This window comes from Podarcis liolepis (assembly GCF_965112155.1).
Source record: "Podarcis liolepis genome assembly, chromosome: 14".
In the NCBI taxonomy this organism is placed as follows: domain Eukaryota; kingdom Metazoa; phylum Chordata; class Lepidosauria; order Squamata; family Lacertidae; genus Podarcis; species Podarcis liolepis.
The window spans coordinates 29,149,921-29,177,594 of record NC_139569.1 but is presented as its reverse complement, the minus strand read 5'-3'; the positions used below and the strand labels follow the sequence as shown (position 1 = coordinate 29,177,594).

Genomic DNA, 27,674 nt, shown 5'->3' with positions numbered 1-27,674 from the left:
ACGCAGGGCCCATCTTCCAATCCAAGGTATTGTCCCCCCCCCCCTTTACTCACATATACAATTTAGATGGGTCCTTTCCTCTTCTCTCTTGTTTCCCTCCCCAAGAAAATGGATCGAGGAGGTGTGACCCAAGACACAGGTATGGGCCATAGAACAACCCTCTGTAAATGCTCTCTCTCTAGGGCTGCTAGCACAGAGAGGAGTTTTCTTCCCCTCTGCTTAGCTCTAAATAATCTTTCTACTTAGCGAAAAAGTAAAGCACCTGCAATAATAGCTGCATTTTGAAAACAGCAATATTTGCACCAAGTTAGCCTAAAATAAATTATTAAAATGCATCCTTCTTCTCTTCTTTCTCATTTTTTATATTAAAGAAAAGCATATATATCATATCATATGCTTGCAACATTATGACAAATTGCAACACCGACTGCCTTTAATTAGAACATGAATATTTTATGGCAATTCTGCTGGGTGGATCAACATTTCAAAGGGAAGGCAGGGACGCTCAACAGATTGAAATCAAGAAAACAGGGTTTTGCTTAATGAGATAATTAGGCCTGCTTCAGACTGTGAAAACTAAGCTGGGGTTTTTGCATTGAGACAGACACATTCGCCGAAAAGGGGAAAGTAAAGTGCTTGCTCTCATATTAATTGCTCTACATCTTGGTGGTGAAAGTGGCAAGGAGAAAAGAAAACATATGTTTCGACTTAATCTATGTTTAATTATTTTTGCCTAAGTACTGCCTATAATTTGTACCTTGCGGAAAAGCACGGCATTAAAAAAAGAGTGAGTTCTATTTTTTCCTTAACCCCCCCCCCCAAAGAAACAAAAGATGATGACCGGACAGGCAAATGCCATGCAGCATATTATCTGTTAAATCTACACAGCCTGGTGTCCTCTAGATGTTTTAGGCTGCAACTCCCTTCAGCCAGCCTGCTGCCTGAGGGCTGATGGGAATTGTGGTCCAGGGTGGCCTTAGTCTCCCATTTGTCTATGCCACTTTGCATTTTGAGAATTAATAAACAAATCCCACAGCGGTTTGCAACCTAACTGAAAACATCAAAGGAATCGTTATGAAATATTAAAATAAAACATTGAAGATTACACCCAAATAAGAAATATACATTTACTAGGGCTGGGCGATATCTGGTTTTCAACACTGCGATATAGCACCAGCTAAACATTGCGATATACAGTGGAACCTTGGTTGTCGAACATAATCCGTTCCAGAAAACCGTTTGAGTTCTGAAACGTTCAACAACTGAGGCGCAATTGCTGGTTGGCAAAATACATTGAAATAAATGGAGAGATGAACCTCGGAAGCTGTTTGACTTCCAAGGAGCGTTTGAAAACGGAAGCATTCACTTCTGGGTTGTAGTGTTTGGGTTCCAAATTGTTCGGCTTCCAAAGCGTTTGACAACAATGGTGGGACTTGTAGCCCAACAATGCTGGTCCACACTGGCTGGCAGCCATTCTCCAGGGTTTCAGGCTGCAGTCTTTTCCATGCTGGGGATTGAACCTAGGACATTCTGATATTGCAAATGCAGGTGTTCTATCAGTAAGCCGCCAAGACCATATAACACCAGTCTTGAAAGACCTACACTGGCTCGCAGTACGTTTCCAAGCACAATTCAAAGTGTTGGTGCTGACCTTTAAAGCCCTAAATGGCCTCGGTCCAGTTTACCTGAAGGAGCGTCTCCACCCCCATTGTTCTGCCCGGACACTGAGGTCCATTGCCGAGGGCCTTCTGGCGGTTCCCTTGCTGCGAGAAGCCAAGTTACAGGGAACCAGGCAGAGGGCCTTCTCGGTAGTGGCACCCGCCCTGTGGAACATCCTCCCACCAGATGTCAAAGAACTACCAGATTTTTAGAAGACATTTGAAGGCAGCCCTGTTTAGGGAAGCTTTTAATGTTTAATAGGTTGTTGTAATTTAATATTCTGTTGGAAGCTGCCCAGATTGGCGGGGTATAAATAATAAATAATAATAATTATTATTATACAGTTTATAATTATTATTATAAGCTACGGCCCCAGCCCTTAAATATATGGCCACATGAAGTTGCTTTTTTGCTGAGAAAGGCCCTTGGGTCCATCTTGTCCAATGTTGACTGCCCCACCTCACTCCCAGCCCCACCCCTGAGGTCTTTCCAAGCCTGGGGTGAAACCTGGGACTTTTAGTCCTAAGCCTATATATTTTCGCATTAGTATGGACTTTTAGTATGGACAACAAGAGCTCATTCACAATGCTCATCTCTCAGCTATCGGCCAACTCAAACAAGATTTCAGAATTTCACTTTAAAAAGTTCCTGCCGGCAATATGTACTTGCCTGTGTGTGCAGTCTGTACTAACTGACAAGTACCTTTTACATTTAATTAACAGCACAACTTACAAGTGCCACTGTGTGCCTGAGATGCTCTAGGTTCTGACAGTAAAGAGATGTGAGCCTTGAGTAGCCGGCTGCATTTGCAACATCTGCCACATTTTATTTGCACTTCTGTCCAAAACTAAGGAATTGCCTTACTTAAGCATGTTAGCATACAACTTATTTACAAAGGGGAGACTAAGTGCTTATTTGCATTTCTGCCTACAAAGGAAAACAGGTTTTCTTTCCCCTGCTGCTATCTAGAACCTCAAAGGCTTACAAGAATAATAATAGTACAAAAAGGCGAGCTTTGCCCAGAAACCTTTCCATTGGCTTCTATCAATTGCTCATAAATAAGTACAACCAGCGAGAACCACCAAGAGTCTTCATACCTTGATTGCAGAGTGGGCCAAAAAATCCTGGGAGGCAGTCACAATGTCCTGTAACGTGATGACAGGGGACAGTGCTATGAATGCACTGGGGACACGGCTGGCTGCACTGATGTCCGTAGAAACCAGGTGGACAAACTAAAATAAATAACAAAAGCTGTACTACAACTGTAAAGAAGTCAGAAATAAGACACTAGTCCTCATCGTTACTAGTTATTTGCAACAATGCATGCAGTTTACAAAGAAAGCACCATACAGTTTAACCACTCGACTACATTTTTTCTTAATTGAATGCATTTTTATATGTTGTTTTCATGAATATATCTTTTTAATGCACACCTTCCTAAGCCTATATATTTTCGCATCCATTATTTGGCTGGAGAACTGCAATGCAAAATTTGGATTCCGAAGGATGGCTGTATTTCAGTTTGTGTATTGTTGCGGAAAGCACAAATTAGGAGGGGGTTTGCATTTAAATCCTATGCCCTTTTAAAATGTGTGTGGGTATTAGGTTGTTGTTGTTTTTATTCTGATTACGTATTTTGTGGTTTTTATATTTTGGTTTTATTCTGTGAACCATCCTGAGACCCGCGGATATAGGGCTTTATATAAATTCAAATAATAATAAAATAATAATAATAATAATAATAATAATAATAATAATAATAATAATAAAAATAGGAAATAGAATGGAATTTCCCCTCCATCTCTATATTCAAGACACAAATGAACTATCAGAAGCAAAGAAAGGAACAAAAGCAACAAGACCCTCCATACCTGTCAGGCCTAGTGGGGAGAAGCAGCAACTTTAAATATGCAAGTTCAGTTCAGGGACGGATCTGATAACGAGGGATACTTAGGGGGCAGGTGCAACTCCTGGCATAATGAGGCCGCCGATAATGGAGGAAGGAAGCCAAGCTCTCTTCTTGCCACAGCTCCAAGCAGACCACCTTGGGCTATACAGCCTGATTACATGGATAAGATGAAGGCACTCAGATGCCCTCCCGGCCTTTGCACCACCGACTGATAGAGCTAACCTGTTATTTCTCTCCTCTCTCTGGGAAAGTTTCAATTTCCTCTTGTCACATTCTAAACCCTGGGGATATAAAGTTTGCAAAAAGAGAGAGGAAGAAACCCCCCCTTGGTTCCCCGACTCTTTGAGGGTTTCTTTTGCGGGTCTGGAGAGCAGTTTTACAGCCAGAGAGAGAATTGCCGTGACCTCACAGGGAAAGAGGGGTTTGTAATTGAAATGCACAAAGGCCGTGGATGGCAGCCCTGGCCCAGGTCAGCACCGTAATGGCTTTAAATAAAAAAGAAAAACAGCAGCTGCAAGTTATTTGGGGGGAAAGGAGCTTTTGCCTGTGCCAAGGCTGACCTGCGAAATTTGGGGCTGGGGAACGAGAAGTGAACTGGGAATTTTGTGTGTGTGCAAAAGTTATTTGCAGAGTTAAAGACACTGGTTCTGTAAAGAGCCATTCTGAGTTTAATCGCACAATTCCAGTGTAGACTCAGTAATTGTGTTTGGGTGTTCCCGCCATACAAACTGCAAACCTGAGGATGGGATAACTGGGTCAAGCTCAGTTCCACAACCTCTGTTGTGGATCCCTCATCCAGGCCTTTTTTTGCAGGGCAAGAGACTAACTTAAATAAAATATTCGTTGGGGAGGGGGGTAAGCCCTGCCCTGAATAATCGGTCCATCAACTTTGCCCCCCCAGCCCCCTCAAATATATTATTGGACTGTCCGAGACCCCTCAGCCCCTAGGAGTTGGCTCCTATGGCCACCTGCTTCCCTATGGTCTCCTCTCCACATAATGGCTGAGGAGGAATTAGGGATGGGATGAGGCAGGTATTTAGCCAATGGAAAGTGGAGGAAAGTACGTAGGTTGGGGGGAGAACTTACTTCTTTGGCACAGCGGTCCTCGGTAGCCTGGTGCACACTCGCAGGTCCCATCCTCTGGGGAGCAGGACCCTCCGTTTTCACAGTTGCAGGTGATGGAGCAGTTGGGTCCCCATCGCCCTTCTGGACAGACACTGTCGCAATGGATGCCTGGAGAAGAGCACAGATGCAAATCCAAAATGCTTTACATCTGACGCCTTTTTGTGACTAAGTTGTTTTAAACTGTTTTTCAGTTAATTGTTGTTAACTGCCCGGAGCCTTAGGGTGAAGGCACTGAGGTGTAGGTGGGTTCCCAAGAAGTTATCACACACAGTGATAACAACAAGAACCTCTATTGAACTAACAGAACTGGGCAACTGCTTATATACATTTCCGAAGGCCTGGGCCACTCCCACTCCCAACGTGATTGGCTGCCTAAACTTCCCAGCTGCGAATCATGACTCAGAATTTAAGGGCCAATGGCAGAGGTCCAAATCCTGAAATGTTCTGTGATTGGATATCATGTATCGAATCAGAACACAGGGGCTCAGAAACCTTAGACTCAAGCTTAGGCAAACACAGACCTCTGAATACATAACAGCAGTGCTTTTTCCCCTTAAAAAATGTTTAGGGGTACTCTCATTTTCCTACTCATATTGAAATACTGCCCCTCAATTAGGCCAAACTTAGATTCACAAAATGTTTAAGGGTATGCGTCCCTCTGCGTCCCCCCAGGGAAAAGCGCTGCATAACAGGCATGATAATAAAATACCAGCAGAAGGACATCATTGCAATAAGTTGTCTCATACCAGTTAATTTTAAAATATAGGAATTCATTTTAAGGCTAGCATTACATTTTAAATTCGCAGTAAAACTGGCAAAATAATAAAATGCCTGATATTATTTATGTTAAGTCATACAGGGTAGAGTCTAATAGGGTGATGGGTATGGCTGCTGTGATGGTGGCACCCTTTGTCTTGGCACCCAGGCTGCTTCATGCACTTTAGGAGACATATGTCAGAAGCAGCAAGAGGATGGGGGTGGTGGAGAAAGGCAGCAACCCTTCCCCTGAATTTGTAGCTTCAGTGAGGGCTTTCAGGAAATAAATGTCCAGGTAGGAATGTCAAAAGAATTGCACCGGAGATAGAAAAGGAAGTGGGAATTGTTGCAATTTGCATGCTCATCTGTGGTGAGGAGCTTAAATCTGTGATTTTGGTGCTTAAATTGTATACCGCCCTTCATACATGGACGAAATGGGAAAATAAATGTTCTCTGATTATTAGGACACAGGTTATGTCCCCGCTCTGCAGAGCACTTAGCATAGTGGATAGATCCTACCCTGGACTCTCTCTTTATTCACATAAATTTGTATGCTCTGCAAACGTGCAGAGATGCAAATCCAGGCACCAAATGGCTCCCAGGACAATAGTTTGGCATTTATTATGACGTTCAAATCTACCAAAGTGCACTCTGTGTGTGCAGAGACTCTTAGCAGGTGATTTAAAGGCTCTGTCCTCCAGTATTCTAATTAGTGACATTTAAATAAGGGCTCCTGCTCTTTCATAGAATCATAGAATCATAGAATCATAGAATCATAGAATCATAGAGTTGGAAGAGACCACAAGGGCCATCGAGTCTAACCCCCTGCCAAGCAGGAAACACCATCAGAGCACTCCTGACATATGGTTGTCAAGCCTCTGCTTAAAGACCTCCAAAGTAGGAGACTCCACCACACTCCTTGGCAGCAAATTCCACTGTCGAACAGCTCTTACTGTCAGGAAGTTCTTCCTAATGTTTAGGTGGAATCTTCTTTCTTGTAGTTTGGATCCATTGCTCCGTGTCCGCTTCTCTGGAGCAGCAGAAAACAACCTTTCTCCCTCCTCTTTCACTTGTCAACAAATGAATTAAAATAAACCAGGGCCCAATCCTGCAAGCCCACGGGGTCTCTCTAAGGAGCTGTCACTCATCTGTGTAAGACTCACGAGGGCAAGACTTTATTTTACTCAAATTAATGGGAGTACTCCTGAGAATCATTTAACCTGATCAGATTTGAGCTGGAGCAAGGGTGCCTGTGCCTTTAACAGTTGCAAAAGAGGGGGATTCTCTGACAGGAAAAAGGCATTGATCTCTCCCATGAGCTGAACTGGTGGCACCTTCTGAAATCTGATGAGTCTCCCCATTTTTTGCATTTGAGTGAAGGGGAGTCCCAGGACAGGATGGGGGAGGGGATGCCTGGGGTGGGGGGGGGTGAGGGGTGTCTGTGCTGCTGAGCCATCCACAGGATTCACCACAGCTCCTGGGTGCTGCAGTTGCTAACACATTCACAATTTGTTTAGAAGTTTGAAACATTAAAAAAGGAAGTTTATGTATCCCCCATAACAGTTGTATGTCCCTGTACCCCAAAATAGACATTATAATACCCCATAGGATACACCTGCACAATTGCAACAATAATAGTTGTTCAAAGCTATCATCCTTCCAAAATACGTGTAAACGCATGATGATAATGCACAATTTTCACACACACACCTATAAGTTAGTTGTATTTATTGATTTGGGGTTTTCTTTCCTCCCCAGGCAACACATACATTCAAAGATTTCTGTGCTTAAAATACTGCCGTTTTGTGTGTTTCCTCTAATAACTTTTTTACTTGACCAGGAGGAACTGCTTAAGGAGTGATACTGATGTAGAATAAAATGTCCCTATTTTCATCTGAGGAATGCTAGAGGGCATGCATCTGAACTAATTCAACTCCATAAAGTTTGTTTTGTGGAATGGCTTTTAATCACAGTTGTGATGTGTGGTAGGGTTTTGGTCTTTCAGACTGTGCAAGTGCAGCACTCTTGGTACTCTCTGAACTGTATCATGGGGTTGCAGCCAGCTGAATTACATCTGCAGTTTAATCGCTGAACCTGCTATGTGTGAATGTCTGTGGACCTGACCTTGCCCAAACCAGCACGGAAGAAACAGCATTTTTCACATGGTTGGGTTTAAACATGACCGAAAACACCACAACACTTTCTTGATGGATGCACTGGGACCTTGACACTGGCAAGGTAGATTTGGAAAGAAAATCAGCCCATAGTTTTAGAATGCTATTCTCAGGGGAGTGGGAAGGTGGGGGCGGTTTGCCCTGGGTGCCATCTCTGAGGAGGGTGACAAAAAGGCACACCGTGGGGGGCTAGGCCCGTCACCCCAGGACGCAGCGGTGCGAGCTGCCGCCACATGGAAAATCACACCGCCGCAGCCACATGTGGAGGATCGCACTGCCACTGCTGCAGCTGCGTGTGGAGAGTCACGTCGCCGCAGCTGCAGATTGCACTGCCACCGCACAGCAGATCGCCCAACCCCCCCAGGGGCATGGTACCCATGCAGCCAGCTCCGCCACTGTCTATTCTGCTTTGAAGAAGTAGCAAGTTTATGCTCTGAGTCTCCACTTTTGATGAACACTAACCACCACTTAGTGCATTCCATGTGGCTAAAGGCATGGGAAAGGCAAGGAAGAAAAAGGGTTGGGAGATGTCTACTGTGCAAGGGAATAAATAATCATATATTTTGCAAAACCTCTCCTCCACTGCCTTCTGCATATTTTAGCTCAGTACCCGCAAAGCAGAATGCACCCCACCAGCTATGTATGGCAACCCAGCCAGGGGCTGATAAACTTCCGGTTTTTAATGTCTGCCTGGCCCTGCAAAACCAGAAGGGTTGTCCTTGCACTGACAGGCCACACACTACATGCCAGGAGGCGGGGGCTGCGTTTGGCTCCGCAGGTCGCATGCTGCACAGGTCCTGTTAAAGCACATGAGCACCAGACTGAGAGCTCAGGAGTTTGCTGCCTCAGTGTGCCTTGAGATCTGATACAGACCTCATTTAAGCCAGCAATCCCTACACCATCCGGAAGTTCTTTATCAGCCAAGCGCATGTTTCTCACGGATAAAAGGATAAGCGCGGGCGATGACTCCAAAATACCTGAACTCAGCCAGAGTTTGGATTATATGTGCTGCCATGGATAAGCTTCATCTCAGCTCATTTCCTGCTTTTTGATGGCTTCATTAGGCTGCCATGAGGAACATGCCATGTTGGTGGACTTGCCACCCACTCGGACATCCTGCTTGGAGGATTATTAAAACTGACAGAACGATCACTGTCGAGCATACATACAGGGCAGTTTTCAAAAATATCTGTGGATAGTGCACTAAAGGAGCATAGCAGGACTCATCCCTCCACCCACCTCTATTCAAGTTCAGAAATAATTACACATTTCAGAAGGGAAGTTGTACCAAAGCCAGAGGCATCTTAACATGAGGTTCAGAAGCATGTTGAAAGTAAAGAAAAGCACAGCTTTATATTGCATTATATCATGGACTGACTATATTACTGACATATTACTGATAAGCTCCTGATGAAGTGGACATTGGTTCATGAAAGCTTACTGCCCCAATAAAATTATTAGTCTTTAAGGTGCAACAAAACTCTCTTTCTTTTGGCTGTATTAGCGCAACACAGCTACTCCCCCTGGAAATTACCGGTATTACTGATATAAACGTACACTATAAGGAAACAAGGCACCATAAATCAATTCCCTTTCAATTCAACCACAAACCTAAAAATAAATAAAAGGTGAGTAAAATGAAACAGGAAAGAAAATAATAAGTAACAATAACAGAATATCAGAATTGCTCTACTGGGCCAGGTGGAAAAGTCCATTTGTTGCCATAGAGACAAATGGGTGGGCCTTTCCACACCTCACCTGGCTGGATGCCAGATCACCAAGATGGAGAGCAATAGGCCAGGAGAGTTAGTGCTGGAAGGAGAGTTTGGCTGATGCTGCAAGCTAGAGACAGAAGCTGGTCTTGTTCTGTGCAAGACCCATAGATATGGTTTGGAGAACTCCCTGGGAATTGAGTGGAGAGGCAAGATTCATTGAGTGTTAATGCTGTGACTGAGGCCCTCCAAGCTATACTCAGGTTGTATATATGTCTAAATAAAACCATATATCCTAAAGACACCACATTCTCCATTGACCTTCATTCTAAGGAAACCAAACTCTGGGCAAAGCGCTATAACCTCTGGAGTTTCCTGCCACTTGGAGATTAGGGTGTGTGCAACAATATGATTTGGGAGACTTTTGCTAACCATGCTTGCTACATTTCAGTTGTGTTAGGGGTCCTGATCCCATAAAAACCCAGCAGGCAATAAATGACCGGGGGGGGGGCACCAAGTGGCTTACCCCACCGTGGACTACTTGCGCAATTAGAATGCATAACCTAATGATGGATTGCCTCCCCTCATTTTAAATACTGCCAAGCCAGACTCCTGGAATTAAGTGCAAACGGGGATTAAGGGAAGAGTTGTCACGTTGCTTCCTCCATTTTGACAGCAATATTTGGACTAGAATTCTTTCATTGTAAACCGGGCTATTTATAAATGGAGACAATTAAGGAACATTATTTCTTGTCTTGAGTTTTTCAGAGAATGACACCAGCTCCTTTCTTTTAAAAAGGCAGGAGCATTAAAATGCATCTCCGTTTCCCGCGGCAGAGAAGTCACCTCTAGCTGAAGACTAATGAGGCAGTATCTTCCCAGGACTAAATAAAGGCAAGATGATTCCTGATGGGGATACTGACTTAGCACAACGCAGAGGTGGTGGAAGGGAAGCCTTAATCACATCTAACAGATGAGAGCAGGATCACACCTTTTAAGCATGTTTAGATTCCAAAGGTTAGCAAAGAGAGATAGATAGCAAACACATGGAGTGGCCCTTATTAGAAGATTTTCAGTTGCACAACTCTCCATGTTTACTTGTAATATGATAAAGGCAGAACTCAGTTGTATCTATTTGACATGACAATTACACCTCTCTCCTCTCTCTCTCATATACGCACATATTTATTTTAAACAAACTGTTTTACCTGAAATCTGAAACAAAGAAACGAAAGCAACAGAAAATGCAGTGGGGTCTTTTGCTCTGTTACATTAAATCAATTTTTAATTAGCTCTACAACACTCTTTCATTTAAATGCTTTCAAACTAAATTTTAATATCTTCTTTTAGAAATGTAGGCAAAGAACAGTTATGGTGCTCATTAAAAGACAGGTGGCTGGATAGATGGATAGAGAAAAAACAAAAATGCTGATAAAATGACACCAACCAGGAAGGTGTACAGGGGCGATATTTTCACCTGGCTTATTCCACAATGAACATGTCAAAAGTGTGCCTCTTAGAAAACAAGGAAGGGCAGCACTAAGGCAATCTACAGCTGTAGCAAACATCCCCATTCTTTCTAAAAAGGTTAGATTTTCTATGGTCTAAAAGAGAGAGAAGCTTCATGGGAAAATGAAAGAGGACAATGATTTAATGGCACCATGGAGATGCCCGGGGGGGGGGGGGATCAAATAAATAAAGCATGGCATTTTCCCCTTTGTGTTTGGAAAGATCCTGGATCTCTTCCTGGGACCACCATAGTCTCAACTCACACAAGCCAACAAGTCCCAAGAGAGAAACTGTGAGTCCTGTGCAGTGCTATATTTTTCTAGAAAAAGAGGTGCCGGAACTCACCATGAACACTACCCTTGTTCTCTTATAATGGCAATGGCGCCCACCTGAGAGGTGCCGGAACTGAAAAAAGTCCTGGTCCTATGCGCAATGGGATTGCTTTAGTTTGTATTTTAATTATAGTGTATTTTAGTAATGTTGTGTCTTTTTTGTATTTTTTTGGGTTTTTTTGTTTGTATTTTTTTACATTTTGTAAACCACACAGACACCTACAAATAATCATCATCACAAAGGATGTTAACATTTTTGTACTCTGCCATTTCTCCACTCTGCCTACGGCACGGAATTTCTCTTGTCGAGGAGAAAAGAAACTGCCCCCTGGTTTCTGCCCTTGCTGTGTTTCCATCCAACTTGGCTGAACGGCAGCTCCTGCTCCTAATGAAACCGGTTGTTCATGCCTCTAGACAATACAACCACACTTCTCCAAATGCAGGAAGAAAAGAAGGAAGGAAGAAGGTGGATTGGAATAAATGAGAGCTGGAGGCTTCGGCCTGGATCTGCTCCTCCTATCCCCTTGACTGTGGCAGAGTCTTGGGGGGGGGGTTCTTGCTACTGAACGGAATCTAATTATTTTCTAAGGGATGTAAGACCTGGAGAAATTACAGGATGTAGCTTCCTTTCCTCTTGTTTCAAAGTGGGGGAAAGGAAAGAAGGATCTGTGGGGAGATGGATAGATCAATGTATACGCTGTAATTATTTTATTATTGGAGCGTGCTCTCTCTCTCTCTCTCTCTCTCTCTCTCTCTCTCTCTCTCTGCACATTAAAAAACAACAACACGCCACACATTAATCACCATCTCAAAGTACATTCCACAGAAATTAGTTTTGACAGGACTTCAATAGACATGGTGGATCTGACGCTAAACACCCTGCTACTCTCCTCTGTCTTCTCAGCATGGCACGAAGTCATAACAGCCACTTGTCTCTGACATTTGGATAGCAGTTCCTGGAGTGCAGAGAGAGATTAGGTCTGATTCACTGCAGGCCATGTGAGCCTGTCAAAGCTGCAGAATTGGTGCTGGGTATCAAGGAGATTTTGAGGCACCTGGGAGCTCCCTAGCTCGGCCAGACCAGCACCCAGACAAAAGGGAAGGCAATCCTTCTGTCTGCTGTGACCCTGAAAACCCAGCAGCGGCCAGGACACTGAGTCGGGAACAACAGAGAGGAAAATGGAGAGAAGAAAAGTTTTCCTTCTTCTCTCATAATACTAGATACTAGTGGAGCCGAATGTTGGAAGATTCAGGATAAATTTTTAAAAGGGCTTCTTCACGTTGCAGAGTTAAACTATGGAACTTGCTCCTGCAGGAGGCAGTGATGGCCACTAATTTGGGTAGCTTTAAAAGAGGACTAGATCAATTCCTGGAGAACATTGTCAATGGCTACTAGTCATGATAGCTAAGCTCTACCTCAAAGGTAGTAAGAAGGATACTGACGAGCTGGAATGCGTACAGAGGAGGGTGGCCAAGATGGTCAAGGGTCTGGAAACCAAGCCTTATGAGGAACGGTTGAGGGAGTTGGGTACGTTTCACCTGGGAAAGAGGAAACTGAGAGGTGATAGGATGGCCATCTTTAAATATCTGAAGGGCTGTCACATGGAAGCTGGAGCAAACTTGTTTTCTGCTGCTCCAAATGGTAGGACTCAAACCAATGGAGTCAAATCACAAGAAAGGAGATTCCCACTAAACATGAGGAAGAATTTTCTGGTGTCAGAGCTGTTGAACAGTGGAACACATCACCTTGGAAGGTGTGGAGTCTCCTTCATGGGACTTTTTAAAGCAGAGGTTGGATGGCCATCGGTCAGGGATTCTTTAGTAGTGATTCATGCTTTGTAGGGGGTTGGGCCTGATGCCCCTTGGGGTCGCATCCCACTCTACAATTCTATGATTCCAGTTAATGCTTCTGAGTTCCAGCATGCGCTTCTTATGCTCTTAGCTAAGGAGCTGGACTGGGTCTAGAAAAGACTATAAGTTCAGTGGTAGAACATTTGTTTTGCATACAGGGGTAGACAACCTTTTTCCCCCTTGGGGAAAATCCATCATGTTTCATGTGCCAGCTCTACTCAGAACCAGGCAGAGACTAAAGTGTTCCAGACTGATTTATCCAGAATAACCACCACCCTGCTTCCATCTTCACCATGGCAAGTCTCAAACTGGAACTCCAAAACTGAAGGATGTGCAACTGAAACAGCCCAAATTTCTTCCCAGGTTGCATTCACTTCCAAGTATCTTCCCCTTCCTAAGTTGAAGGGGGATTTGAAATTGTAAGCTCCTTTGGGGTAGGGACCTTGTCCCCTTACATACTCTGATCTTCTCATGAAACCACCAAGCCTCTTGAAAGCATACCAGCACGAGTAGATACACGGGTACCACTGCGATGGAAAGATAAACAGCATTTCCGTGTGCTATGACTTATGTCACGGTATTCTGTGTGCCAGAAGCGCACATGACCCAGGTGCAGGCCACATGACCCAGAAAAGCTGTCTGTGGACAAATGCTGGCTCCCTTGGCCTGAAATTGTCAAATTCGGCTGGACTTAACTGTCCTGGTGTCCTTTACATTTACCCGCCTTGATGGGGAAGGGGCCATCTGCTTTGCACATGTAAGGGCCAAGACTCAATCGCCAATGGCATCTCTAGGTAGCTATGGGAGAGACCCCTGCCTGAAACTTTGGGGATCCACTGCCAGCAGTGGAGCTAGCCAGGTGGGCACCCAGAGCAAGGATCTGCCCACGAAGACGGAGCAATTGGTGCGGCTGCGTGATCCTCCCGGTGGGGGTCTGATCGCGGTGCAGCGCTGCCTGGGTGGCTGGTTGCAGCGCTGCACGTGATCCACCCAGGGGGATCGTCTCACCCCCCCTCTGGATGACACCCGGGGTGGACCGCCCCACTGCCCCCCCTTCCTACGCCCCTGGCCACTGTCAGTTAGTATGGAAGCGCTGAGCTAGATGGGTGATCTAACTCAGCATAAGGCAGCTTCCTAAGTGCCTAGAAGAGATTATTCTGCAGAGATGCCAATGCAGGATGGCATGGGGGCTTACTTATATCTTATAATCCGGCGCCTGGTGATCTGTTTGTCCTTCCCAATGACTCTGCTGTTTTACCTCTACCGTCACACTGTCCTCTTAGTGCCTAACAGCTTGTACTTTAATCTACTCATTAGCAATTACAGAGGCACGCTCGGTTGTGTGTGTACCTAGCATGCCACTGCATCCATTCCGGGCTGGATAAAGGGGAATACAACAGGGCTGTTTGAAGGAATAGCATCTGATTAGCTCCATCTCAGCTGCCCAGGAGGAACAGATGGGAGTGGAGGCATACTGAAACTGTCATTCCTGAACTTAGTGCTGGGGCACATTAGGGTGGTGCGAGAAAATAATTAAAGGGCCCAAGAGAACCCACATACAGAGGAGGGGGCTTGCTGTTTTCTCAGAACAAGCCACTGGACTTCCATGTCATCAGCTCTTGTTTGGTGGCAGAGGAAGCTTAATTCTGCCACATCTTAGCACCGGGGGCTGTTGGATCATTAGATCACCTGTGAAGCAGACATGAGAGCAGATGGCAGAGGAATCTGCCTGCTGAGGCTTTGTTTGCATCACAGTTCTGGCCTCTGTCCAATTACGAGTCATGCACAGAATAGAAACATTGGGAGGGGGGCTTCCTATAGGGTGGTTTGTTGTTGGCAGCCCTGTGTGAGTGCGTGAAATGCTGGCCTGGGCCCTTGCTTGCTCTATGTGCTTTGGAGTTGGGTGAGATTCAGGAGAAAGGCCCATGCGCCCCTTGTTAGTGGTGCTTTGGTGCAACTATCTCAAGCCATTGGTGTCTGCTCCATAAAGTGGAGCAGGTTTGTGTGCCCTCTAATGTACTGCATGCTGTGCTCTGCCTATGCCTTGTGTCTTCTTAGAATATCATTGTCTGGCGGCTGGTTACATGGATGGTGTACCTTTTCTAGGTTCCTAGCTTTTTCTGGAATGTGTGTAGAAGTCCGGGGATTGTCTATCTGCCTGCATTGAGTCATGGCCTCCGACTGTGACTGTGTAGCTCAGTGGCTGAGCATTTGCTTTACCTGCAAAAGGTCTTTGGTGCAACCCCAGACATCTCCTGTAGAACCACTGCCAGTCAGTGTAGACGCCAAACACACTCACATATTATATTGTTTAGTCATTTAGTCGTGTCCGACTCTTCGTGACCCCATGGACCAGAGCACGCCAGGCACTCCTGTCTTCCACTGCCTCCCGCAGTTTGGTCGAACTCATGTTGGTAGCTTCGAGAACATTATCCAACCATCTCGTCCTCTGTCGTCCCTTTCTCCTTGTGCCCTCCATCTTTCCCAACATCAGGGTCTTTTCCAGGGAGTCTTCTCTTCTCATGAGGTGGCCAAAATACTGGAGCCTCAGCTTCAGGATCTGTCCTTCCAGTGAGCACTCAGGGCTGATTTCCTTAAGAATGGAGAGGTTTGATCTTCTTGCAGTCCATGGGACTCTCAAGAGTCTCCTCCAGCACCATAATTCAAAAGCATCAATTCTTCGGCAATCAGCCTTCTTTATGGTCCAGCTACTCACATATTATATTCATCACCAAATACAGCGGTGTAAGAGTCTGGGATTGAAGACCCACTACTATTTCTGCAGCACGGTCCCTGTCTCCAGTAACCTACAGCCACCCAATCAGCATGAAAAGGGACCTCTTTAGCTGCTGTATGCTTCAAAGATGAGCATTTAGCAACACCGAAAACACAAGGTGCTTCCGTTTCAGAAGTTCTGCTACGTACAATGGAACTTCAAGGAAAAACACAACTTAAGCCACTCTGATAGAAGGTATTGGAGCACTCCAAATCATTTGCCCATGTATATGCACAGAAAAGAGCAGATCTAACTGAAAGGCCAAATCTGCATTTATTGTTGCAAGCATCCCTGATTATTATTATTATTATTACTATATAATTCTAAGGTTACTGTGACCTTGGAAGGGACATGGCTGTGAGACTCATGAAGGTACCCAGCACTTCTGAATATGTTACTGGCCAAATGAGTTCATGGTGGAGGTGAGATTTGAACCAGGAACTCTGATCTTCCATCCCTTGCTTACTGGTTTGTAGTATCAGCCTTCCCCAATATGGAAGGAAGGTTGTGTCAGCTGGGGCTGATGGTGGCTGCAGTCCAGAACATCTGGAGGGACTCAAGCATGAGGAAGGTCTGTGCTCTATGGGGCATCTGTGGCCCTCCAGGTGTTATTGAGCTGTGGTGCTCACCATCACACCTCAAGCTGGCTGGGGATGATAAGAACTGGAGTCTAGAAACAACAGCAGGACCACAGGTGCCTCATCACTATGTTAAGGTGTAAGTAGACTTATAAAGTATAACACTTCCACCTTCATCCCACTCCCATTTTTGTCCATTTATTTGAGAAGGTATGGTATATTCTATTTTTTTAAATCTCCCTTCTCCTTTAAAAAATAAAATTCCGGTTCATGCCCTAAAAACATCTTTTTGGTCTATCTTTTGGGTAAACAAAAAATAAACTTGACTAAGATACTGATCTAGTTCTACTGAGTTGGGCACCTCATCAATAAGTTCCAGAGGCTCAGTTAACATGAGGACATCAGTGGAGCCTTTGATAACTTAGCAAATGCAGATTAGTTTTTTTTCTTTCTTTAAAAAATAGCCTGCTATCAGCAGGAGCCATCCTGAAAGGTTCCCCATCAAAAGAGAGAATTTTTAAGCAAAAGGAGGACATTAAAATCTTATCATCTCACTTGAAATTAAGCCAATGAAAAATTAAAGCTGATTTCTAATAGGCTTATGGTACATTTTTAAAGGCTTAGAGGGCACTGATAGAAGCCAGAAAGCTAAGTGCTCCCCTTTCAGATGGGAAAAGACATTTCCCTTTTCAAAAAACGCCCAGTGGAGGCAGGTAAAAGGGGATTGTGATAACTTACCCATCCTGCTGAAATGTCTCAGTTCCATCCTTCCTTTAAAGACAATGTAAGGATGCAGGAATATCACACAACTAAATTATTAACTTCAAGAGCTAGGATACAGTAACTAAAAGTGATTAAACGGAAATTATGGCAGAGATAACGGGAACAGCCAGCCAGAAAATGGCAAGCTAATGTGAACGCAGGAATGTTTCTATCTAATGTTTTCTACGTAGCATAGCAGCAGAGGACAAAAAGGAATCGGCGAGGGATAAAGGTCCTTTTAAACATGCACGTAACAATGCACTAAGATGCACTGTGAAACTCTCAGCATGCTGCCTGGAAGTCTGTTTATTGAACATTTAACCTGATTTGTTTGCAGTCAGGTTAGATGATGTTATGTCAAAGCAACTGTTATCTCACACTTTCTAGTACATCCCCCCAACACTTTCCTGATCACAAATAGTACAATCTTTTTGGGGAAGGGGATTTGTCACACAAGACCTCCCAAAGGAACAACCTAAATTAGCCAGTATGTGATAGAATCCCACCTGTAAATAGTGACAGGTTGGAAGCACCCTTTGCTTAACGTTCAGGAAAGATATCACTTGTTTGAAAGGGCTTGCTATATCCCAAAAGATGAGGGAAAGTCCCCTAGAAATGAAACTGTTTATACTCTGCCCTTAAAAGAAAAGTAAGTTGTGTGCCAAGGTAGTCTAAACTTTGCAGCAGGAGCAGCAGAATCCAACCTTCTCCATGAGTGCCACACATTCAGAACATTTGCATAAACTTGCTTATGTTTTGCGATATTTATTTAGCTAGTCACAGGAAGGCAAGCACTCTTATACACATGCTGCCTTAAGAAATTTATACCAAAGGACAGCTCATAAATCCACCAGGACGTTTCTAAATCAATATTTCCTAATTATATTCCAATAATATATTCTTGGTGGGGGGATATCTTTGTTAACAAATTTTCTAATAAATAAATAACTTCACTAACTAACTAAAGGGCATTGAAACCCTGCCCCTGGAAATTACGCTCGACTCATGTGCATGCATACACACGAATTCCATAGGTAGGTTTACACATGAATGGACATTACCTGAGTTCTCTACCTCTGTGGACTGGCATGCAAATGAGCAAAACTGGTTCCACTGAACAGCCCTGCACCCAATGTGACCTGAGCATTCTATTTGCAGCCAGGTAAAGGTAAAGGGACCCCTGACCATTAGGTCCAGTTGTGGCCGACTCTGGGGTTGCGGTGCTCATCTCGCTTTATTGGCCGAGGGAGCCAGCGTACAGCTTCCAGGTCATGTGGCCAGCATGACTAAGCCACTTCTGGCGAACCAGAGCAGCGCACAGAAATGCTGTTTACCTTCATGCCGGAGCGGTACCTATTTATCTACTTGCACTCTGACGTGCTTTCGAACTGCTAGGTTGGCAGGAGATTTGTAGCTAGGAGTACACATAGGAACATAGGCAGCTGCCTTATACTGAGTCAGACCACTGGCCCAGCTTGTCTACACTGATTGGCAGCAGCTCTCCAGGGTTTCAGGCATGGAGTCTATCCCAGGCATCTGGGGATGCTATTGAGGACTGAATCTGGGACCTTCTGCATGGGAAGCAGATGCTCTACCACCAAGCTACAGTCCTTCCCCACGTTCTTTGCTGCCTTCTTCCACCAAGTCCTCCTGCCCTCTGATCAGGGCAGTCAACAAAATGCAGGAGGAGCCTCTGAATCATGGAGCTTTTCTCTGTCCATCAGGGAATGGGGATGGGGCTCTGCTTTCAGTTCATGTCAAAGCCCTTGGAAAGCAAAGTAGCAGAGCTTAGCTGGGTTTGATGGACCAATGATCTCACTTGGAAGAGCAACTTCCTCTGTTGCTATGCTAAATCTGTGATGGGTCCATGAGCAAGCCACCACTTCATGTTGCTGTCCCATCAAATGATGGAATGGGAACCAACACTTGGCAATTCACAATGGAACATGTCAGGTGGTTCCACCAAAATGCATTGGGTTTCAAGCACAGGGAGGTGATCATGCTAACCCAGCCTTTCTCAACCTGTGGGTCCTCAGATGTTGTTGAACTACAACTCCCATCACCCCTAGCTAGCAAGGCCAGAGCTCAGGGATGATGGGAGTTGTAGTCCAACAACATCTGGGGACCCACAGGTTGAGAACCACTGTGCTAACCCCTTACAAGTTGTTTGATTTGCAGTGGCTGACCACAGAAGCAATAACATAGTCCCCACACATGTGTCTTCACAAGGCAGTGCCCACATGCTGCCTTCGCCATAAGGGTTAGAAACTTGCATTTTGCACAAAAAAACAAATCATACAACGAAAGCTGCAATTGTTAGGAGGCTGAACTCCATGCCTCGTACTAACTTCTGCGCTACACAATAATCCCAGAATAAAACACATCCCCGACTATTTAACATTAATTAAGTGCCAACCATATGCCAGCTCTGAACACAATACTAACTACCTCAAGCTAAGCACTACAACAGCTGAGGGGGACAGATTCAAATTAGTAAAACAATGATGTTATAGAATAACTTTGTTTCTCACAAAGCCAATCAAAAACGACTCTCTTTGGCTTTCTCTCCTCTATCAACTGTTCACAAATCCAAAGTTAAAAATACCTCCTAGCTCACAGTCAAAGGGACTGCTTCCCTCAGAATTAAAAAAGGCCTCCCCCTGAGTGTGTGTGTGTGTGTATGCACCTTATCAGTTCTCCTGAATTAATGTGTCCACAGGAGAGAAGAAACAGGATTCACTGTTTGAGTGACAGTAAAGGATGTTGCTCTCTGCTTCCCAAAGCGCCTCCCTGCACTCGAATTTTCCTTTCTCAAAGCCAAGCTTATCTGTGCCCAGCCAGTTACTCATTTCTCTACGCCATTAACTCCCTTTGCCAGGGGCACAGAGGCTCTCACAAAAAGTTCAAATCTACCACGACTGCTCTGTTTTGGACACCGGAAAGTCATAGCCCCAGCTTAGCCCCAGCTTAACCCCACTGAAGATTTATGGGCATGTTTACATCCATGATGTTTTTAGTGGTACTTGCTGCTAGCACTATTTCTCCATCACCTAGTGGATCAGGCAGGAGGTAGAAAGAGGGCAGGAGAAGAGGCAGCTGCAACTCTGGGGTAGCATCTCTGGACACTGTCTTAGCAAAGGCAGAGGGAAGTCGACACTGTTACCAAAACTGACAGAATACCTGAGGATCCAAGGCTACCATGAAAAAATGTAAACTCAACACAGAAGGGAACAGGGGTGAGCAATGTTGTTTTATGAGTCCACTCACTCTACCTTGAAGAAGGTAATATTATGAGGAGGCAATAACAAGCTGCTCCACTTGGAGGGGGCCCCTCAGCAGCTACCCTTGGATCCTTCTGGTCTTCTCACCTTACTCAGGGGATTAACACCACTTTCACAGTGTAGATGTCAGTGACTGCTGAGTTAGACAAGGAACCTTGAAGTCAGCAATGCTGGCTCCTGGTGGTGGTGGGGTCAACTGTAATACTAGCCTTGCCAGCCTCCATAAGGCCTCAGTTGGCTCCAGGTTTTGGCTGAGATAACATCTTCCAGCCATCAAGATCCACTGGAAGCTGATCAGAGTCCATAATTCCTTAGAGAGACCTGTCTTGACACTGCCTGGCTTAGCTTGATCTGCTTGTCCCCTGAACTTCCCTGGCAGGTTCCAGCTCCTGTGACAGGCAGTATGAAGTTTCTGGGTTAACCAGCCCTGGTATAAATAGCTTGAGTCTGGCCTGCTGCTCTCCTTGTTCACTGTGCAACCACAGAACTTTCGATGGCCACCAACTTGGATGACTTCAAAGGAGGATCAGACAAATTCATGTAGATCAAGGCTATCAAAGGCTACCAGTAACGATGGCTGTGCAGTCATGTGTAGTGTAGTGGTTAAGAGCGGTGGACTCGTAATCTGGTGAACCAGGTTCGCATCCCCGCTCCTCCACATGCAGCTGCTGGGTGACCTTGGGCTAGTCACACTTCTCTGAAGTCTCTCAGCCTCGCTCATCTCATAGAGTGTTTGTTGTGGGGGAGGAAGGGAAAGGAGATTGTTAGCCGCTTTGAGACTCCTTAGGGTAGTGATAAAGTGGGATATCAAATCCAAACTCTTCTTCTTCAGTAATGTTGAAGGCAATAATGCTTCTGAATACCAGTTGCTGGAGGCCACAGTAGAGGAGAGTGCTACTGCATGCATGTCCAGCTTGAAGACTTTCCACAGGGATGTCAGTGACCACTGTGAGAACAGGATGCTGCTCTTATTATGCTCTTATGTTAAGTGAACAGTGAGGCAGGAGGTCACACAAAGCTTTAGGAAGGGCAAATGTGAGATAGCGTCCAACACACCCACAGGGGTGCCTCTGAATACTTTCTGGGACTCACAAGTGGGGAGAATGCTGTTGTGCTCACTTCCTGCTTGTGGGCTTCCCAGAGTTCATGGTGACCTTTTGGTGTCCCCATAGGCGTGATGTTGATGTTTGTTCTCTATCTGCTACCGTATGTGTCTGTGCCTGTTTGTTCTGTGGTTGCTACCAGTATGGATGTCGGTTATTTATCACAGGGTGGGGTTGTTCAGTACTGTATGTTGCTGCTACCTGACTTGATAAGATGGATGACAAATGTTAAGGAAAAAATTAAGACACAGAAGTCCTGTACAAACCCCTTGAAGACTTTTATCCAAGTTCTCTCCCCTGTGCTTCCTGTCTGACTCACTCATATTATTAGTTTCTGGGAGGGTTTTTTTTTTTAATGAGTAGTATCTTGAGAACCTACTTTAAAGAGGAAAGAAAACCCAGTTATTTCCCCTCCCATTGATCTCTTGCACTCAGCTCCTGACATCAATGCAAATTCCTTTTTGGGGGGGTGGGTGAACACACAGAATAACTTTTTTTAGATCAGACTTTCACTGGCCATTAGCATCAGAGAGTCATTTGAATTGGCTTACCCTCATGAGCTGCAGAGAGCAAAACCTTCAGAAATTCCTGAACTTTTCTGATCTTTTCTAGGCCATCTCTAATTAGTAAAAAAACCAGGACAGCAATTTCCCCCCCTCCCCACCCCCATCAAGTTTGGCACTCTATTATTGATAATGCCATGTTTGCAAAACGGACAACATGATACAGTTCACAACTTCAAACAATAACATGAAAGCCATAAGAATGCGATGTCTGATCCCTGTGACTTGAAACTGCAAGTATAATATCTTACAAGGGTCTTCTTGCTCAGTTTCAAGCTTTGTAAATAGGAAGAGGAAATTTCACAGCACGCCAAAAGCATCGCGCCAAACAGCAAACCATCAAGAGTTGTTCAGTGGCAAAGCAACTGCTTTGCATGTAGATAGTCCCAGGTTCAAACTCCAGATTCTCCAAGCAAGGAGGGGAAGCATAAAACCTGGAGAGCTGCTGCCAGTCAGTGCAGGCAATACTGAGCTAGATGGACCCATGGCCTGATTCAATATAATGCAGCTTCCTATGTTCCTAACAGGATTTTAAAAGTGTAAAGATGTTTCTCCAAGCACACCAATACACAAACTTCAAAGCCAGAAATATTGCAATTCACAAATATGATGCGCTACTAGCAACACACCACTTCAGAGTGCAAGGACTGGAAAGTGTAGGTTTAAAATCATGTTTCCCAATTAAAAAAAAAAAAATCCCAGCTGGGCTACCATTCCCCTATAGATTCTGGTTTTCTACATACAGGAAGTTTGCTTGCTTGCTTGCTTGTTTTTTTAACCAGTGTTCATCTGCAAATAGTTTCAGGATGAACATTATGCTTTTAAGGTAGCCTTCGCCAACCTAATGTGCTGAACTACAGCTCCCATCAGCCCCAATACATACGGTTATACCATCTGGGGTCAACTTGAATTGTACTCAAAAAGATTTAGATGCACCAGGTTGACTAAGCCAGCTTTAAGGAGTTCAAAATGACCACCCAAACACCCTCGCTTTGGTCTTTTTTAAAGGCCACATTCACTACTATTTATTGTCATTAATTTCTCAGGGTGGATGCCATTTTCCCTTCACTGATCTCGCTCATCTGGAGTGATCCCAGCCAACCACGGACTCCATAGAGAGATTGGAACGATGTCACAGAGGGCAAATGTTGTCTAGAAAGCAATGTTTGTTGGACTGGTCACATGAATGATCCTCTTTAATCGGGAGCCACATGGTCTCTTCTCTAAGTAGGGAAGGAGGCATCCGAAAGTACTTCGCCAGTTTAAGAAACAGGTGGTCTAACGCATGACCCCTCCTCCATTTCCCACAGGCATCTGAATGGCCAATGTGAGAACAGGAATCTGGTCTAGAAGGGCCACTTGCCTGATGCAGCAGACTCCTCTTATGGGTCTAGATCTTCCGGCCCTATTTTGCTGACAGTCCCTGTTCCTGTCACAATAAATTTAGTAATAGTGCCGCAAGGCTCTTTGTCGTTTTAGTGACAACAACCTTGTGCAGTTGCCCTTATGGAGTTCACCCCTGACAGCAAGAGGCCAATGAGCACCTGGCACCTCAGAGGGATGACTGCAAGGGCCGTCAATCAAAAGGGCAGTGGGGGAGCTTGGCCGGCGGATGGAACTGTGCAGCGCCAAGGCCCCGCTACAAATGGTTCCTAAGCAACACAACTCCCATCTCTCACTCTCCTCTCCTTCCCTCCTTGCTTCCTTCCTTCCATGCTGTTTAATTATAAAAAGTTGCCTTTTGATTTGGGAGCCCTTCACATCGCTTCCTCTGCAACCCCATTGTTTTCTTGGGAGGGCTTGCTGCTGTGATGATGACACAGCTCGACAGAGAGAAGGCGGCAAAAGTTGTCCATCGCCAGTAATTAAGGCTCGGCGCTCCAGAACCCAAAACTTGGTAGCTGGTTTTAATGCTGGTCCGTATCTCTCCTGTTGAGGGGAGCAGCCAAATTTCCCAAGAAATCCTATCACTAATGTATCTTCAGAGCCGCAGCTGTTGCTCAGTGTGACTCTGCAGTCACAGCGGCAACGTTGAAGCAGCATTTCTAAAAATAATGCCATTAGCAGCAGAAACCGCTGGCTGTTTGAATTAAACAGAGACATTGTTGGCAAGTGATTCCCACCTCAGACACAGTCTTAAATGGGCAACCTTACTCTGCCACCTTTCAGCTTCAGCCTCAGTAAAATGTGAATAATAAAGTGTGCTGCAATATTTGTCCATGTGTAACAGTGACAGTCAAAACAGGAGGGTAGCATCTGGGAGAATTCTGGGCTTTACTCTAGACCAGTGCTTTTCAACCAGTGTACCGTGGCACCCTGGGGTGCCTTGAATGATGGTCAGGGGTGCCATGGGCAATACTGGCCTCTGTCTGTTTTTCCTTCCCTCCCTCCTCTGATGCCCTCTTGCATCTCTGCCTCCCAAAGGCTTGCACAGCTGTTTGTTGCAGCAACCCTGCTGCTGCTGCCACCACTGCTGCCTCTCAAGGTAAGACCTTGGCCTCACATTCCATTTGGCCAGTCTCTGTTGGGATCACCCTCTGCCCAGGCCTGTGTGGGGTGACGTGCTTTCAGTGTTGCTTGTGCTTGCAAATGTTTCAGGACATTTCTAATCAGTGCATGTGCCATCAGTTGCTGCTAAAGTCCTGTAACCCTTTATGCCGCAAATGGTCCAGGATGTGTGTGACAAATACGATGCTGTATCATTCGGGAAGCACCACAAAGCAGAATGATCTGTGGTTGATCCCGTACAAATCCATCACTAATACACTATTACTGCATCAATGACATGTTCCAGAATACACTTGCAAAAAACAAAACAAAACAACACACACACACACACCCCACCAGCAGTCTGGAGGGGCCCTTAAGGTATCAATGAAGATCTCACTGGCCTCAATGGGATTTTTAAAAAAGGTTTAAAGGCAAAGTGTGGCACTTGAACTGGTCATGGATAGAGCTGCAGGATAACATACTTGTCAGCTTGCCATTTTTACCTGTCCAACCAGCGAGACAGCAACAATAACCTGTAACCGGATCACATCCATCTGCATGGCTACAATCACAGTGTTCACTGCAGTTCAGGCCGTATGTCCCGTCCTTCCAGAAAAAGAAACAGAGAATGGAAGAGGCTCTTAGTTATTTATATATATATATATATCTACATTTTCCTACCAGCCACTCTGGTAGTTGTGATTGTAATTAGACCTAAACGACTGCCTTTTCCAAGTACCAACCTTCTCAGACTCTACAATCAGCAGGCGAGGCCTTGTTGGTGGTTCTGCCACCAGGGCCTGCCTGGTTGGCACTCACCCATGGCAGGGCCTTTTCAGGGGTGGCTCCGTAGTTGTGCAATGCCCTCCCTAGTAAAGTGCTTCTCCATCATTATTAACTTTCAGGAGGAATTTGAAACCTTTCCTGTTTGCTCAGGAATTTGGTGGCTGAAGAAAAGTGTTCTTGGCAACCACAAGATCCTTGGATGGAATAATATTTCTAATGATAACATTGCTTTTAGAATGTTTTAACTGTAATAGTTTTTAGATGTTTTTAACTGTAATTGCTTTTCAAACATTTTAACTGTTTTAGGATGTAGATCTGAAAAGCAAAGCAAAAACAGGTTCTGTGTACGGATGTCTTCTGCAAAAGTTGGAGGGACCTTGCAGCCTTCATGAGGCGGGGTGGGGTGGATGTCCTAGCATAGATGTTAACCACTGATCTGGTCATTTTCATGCACAACACTGAAAAGACGTTTTGTTCCCTTTGTTTGGATGCTGTTCTTAGGTCAATGGCACCCTAATTACTGACCTGGATAAGGATCAAAAGTAAACTTACAGGGCAGGGCTGGTCACAGAAATCCCCTTGCCAGCCAGGAGAGCAAAGGCAGAATCCATCTACAGGGTTGCAGGCAGCTCCATTGGCACAGTAACATGACTGGTTGCAGTTGAGACCCCAAGTGCCACTCGGACATGGAATGGAACAATCTGTTCCCTGCCACCCTGGAACAAGACAGAGCACAAGTCAGATGTGTCAACCATTACCCCCTTTAGAGCAGACCCTGCTATTAGGAAGGACAAGGAAGCTGCCTCAGGTGGCAAAAGCTGAGGGGTGTGGAGCAGACAGGCTCAAGTGAATTACAGTACGCTGTCCAGTCACCAGTGCTGAAATAGGAGGCAATTGCCAGTTATTCAGTGCATGGAATAGGTGGCACCATCTTGTCCTTTGCCCTAGAAAACTGGGTCATCTTGGCTACCCTGCCCTGCAGATCTTTCTTGGAGAAGGCACCCAATTTAGAGATGGTAGCAGTTGTTTGTGTCACGCACCCACAGAACTGTGCCATCTAGATTTCTTGTCATGTTTCCAATCAGTAGGGCAGAATGTGCTTTGGAACATATGGTGACGGCTGGTGTTTTGGGGAAGGCTGTGTTAACCACACAGGAATGGCCAAGCCAAAAGCAAGCACAGGAATCAATCGATCGGAATTCAGCTTTCACAAGTGAAGTGTGTGAGAACATTCAATTGAGAATCTTCATGGTCTGAGGGGACATGAAATTTCTACCTAAGTGCCATAGATTTGTGCAGAGTCAGTGCAGACAATGCCAATCTTCTTCTTCTTCTTTTTGTAAATTTTTATTCCAAGTAACATTTTTACAGATCAGTTTCATTTGTTGAGACATTAGTGTTACTTTAGGAAGAAAAGGGGGAGAGAGGTGGAGGGGGGAAGGACGAGTGGGGGTGGGGTCGGGTGGCGATGTTTCTATTTTACTTAATGTATGTGTGGGGTTTCGTGTCAGCATCGCTTGTGCAGGTTCTCTGCTATTCACTTGTGCTCCTTTGGTGGTGAGGGAGGTTGCAGGTGGCCTAGGGTGTGGTTGTTCGTTTGTGATTGGCTGTGGTGAGCTTTGTTTTCATGTGTGAGTGGGGTAGGTGGGTGTTTTGGATCAGGTTAGCCATATTGATTCGTATGCTGTTTGTGGATTCTTACTGTCTTGTTGGCAAGAAGGCGTCTTCTTCTATTTGTCCCCGTGTCAGTTTCAGTTTATTGGTTAATTTTTCTAGTAGGGCTGTTTCCCATACTATTTGGTACCATTGGTCCATGCTTACTCCTGACAGGTCTCTCCAATGTCTGGTTATGATGTTTCTGGCTGCTGAAAGTAGGTGGGTTATGAGTTCTTTGTGATGTTAATGGCCGTTATTGTCTTGGAAGATGTTTAGTAGGGCCAATTCTGGGGTTATTTCTAATACTTGCTTAGTTATTTTACATATTTCTCATATGGCTGTTGTCCAGAATAGTTGGATTTTGGGGCATTCCTACCACATGTGGAGGTATGTGGAGGCGGTAACCCTCTCCAACATTTAGGTGAAGTTCCTGGGCGCATTAGCACTAGTTTTCTTGGTGTTAGGTACAACCTGTAGGTGAGTTTCAGAGTGAGTTCTTTTCTTTTCATGGATATGGATTTAAAGGGGGGGGGGTAGACCATGTTTTGGTCCACTGGATGGGGTTAATCTCATAATTTATGTTGTCCTCCCATTGTTTTTTAATTGCCTCTAGGGGGTTCGTGGGATTTTGGAGTAGTATTTTGTATATTGC

At 45.0% G+C, this 27,674-nt stretch overlaps 1 protein-coding gene across 7 annotated transcripts in view; it reads right to left on the bottom strand.

The window, feature by feature from the left end:
• Positions 1-27,674, bottom strand: part of MEGF11 (multiple EGF like domains 11) — a 336,636-nt gene that overhangs the window by 49,400 nt on the left and 259,562 nt on the right. For all 7 annotated transcript variants that reach the window (XM_083475008.1, XM_083475007.1, XM_083475006.1 and 4 more), the window contains 4 exons: positions 25,919-26,082; positions 25,084-25,186; positions 4,655-4,801; positions 2,757-2,891 (listed from right to left, as the gene is read on the bottom strand). In XM_083475008.1, the coding sequence (XP_083331134.1) occupies positions 2,757-2,891; positions 4,655-4,801; positions 25,084-25,186; positions 25,919-26,082 (549 nt within the window). The remainder of the gene's footprint in view (positions 1-2,756; positions 2,892-4,654; positions 4,802-25,083; positions 25,187-25,918; positions 26,083-27,674) is intronic.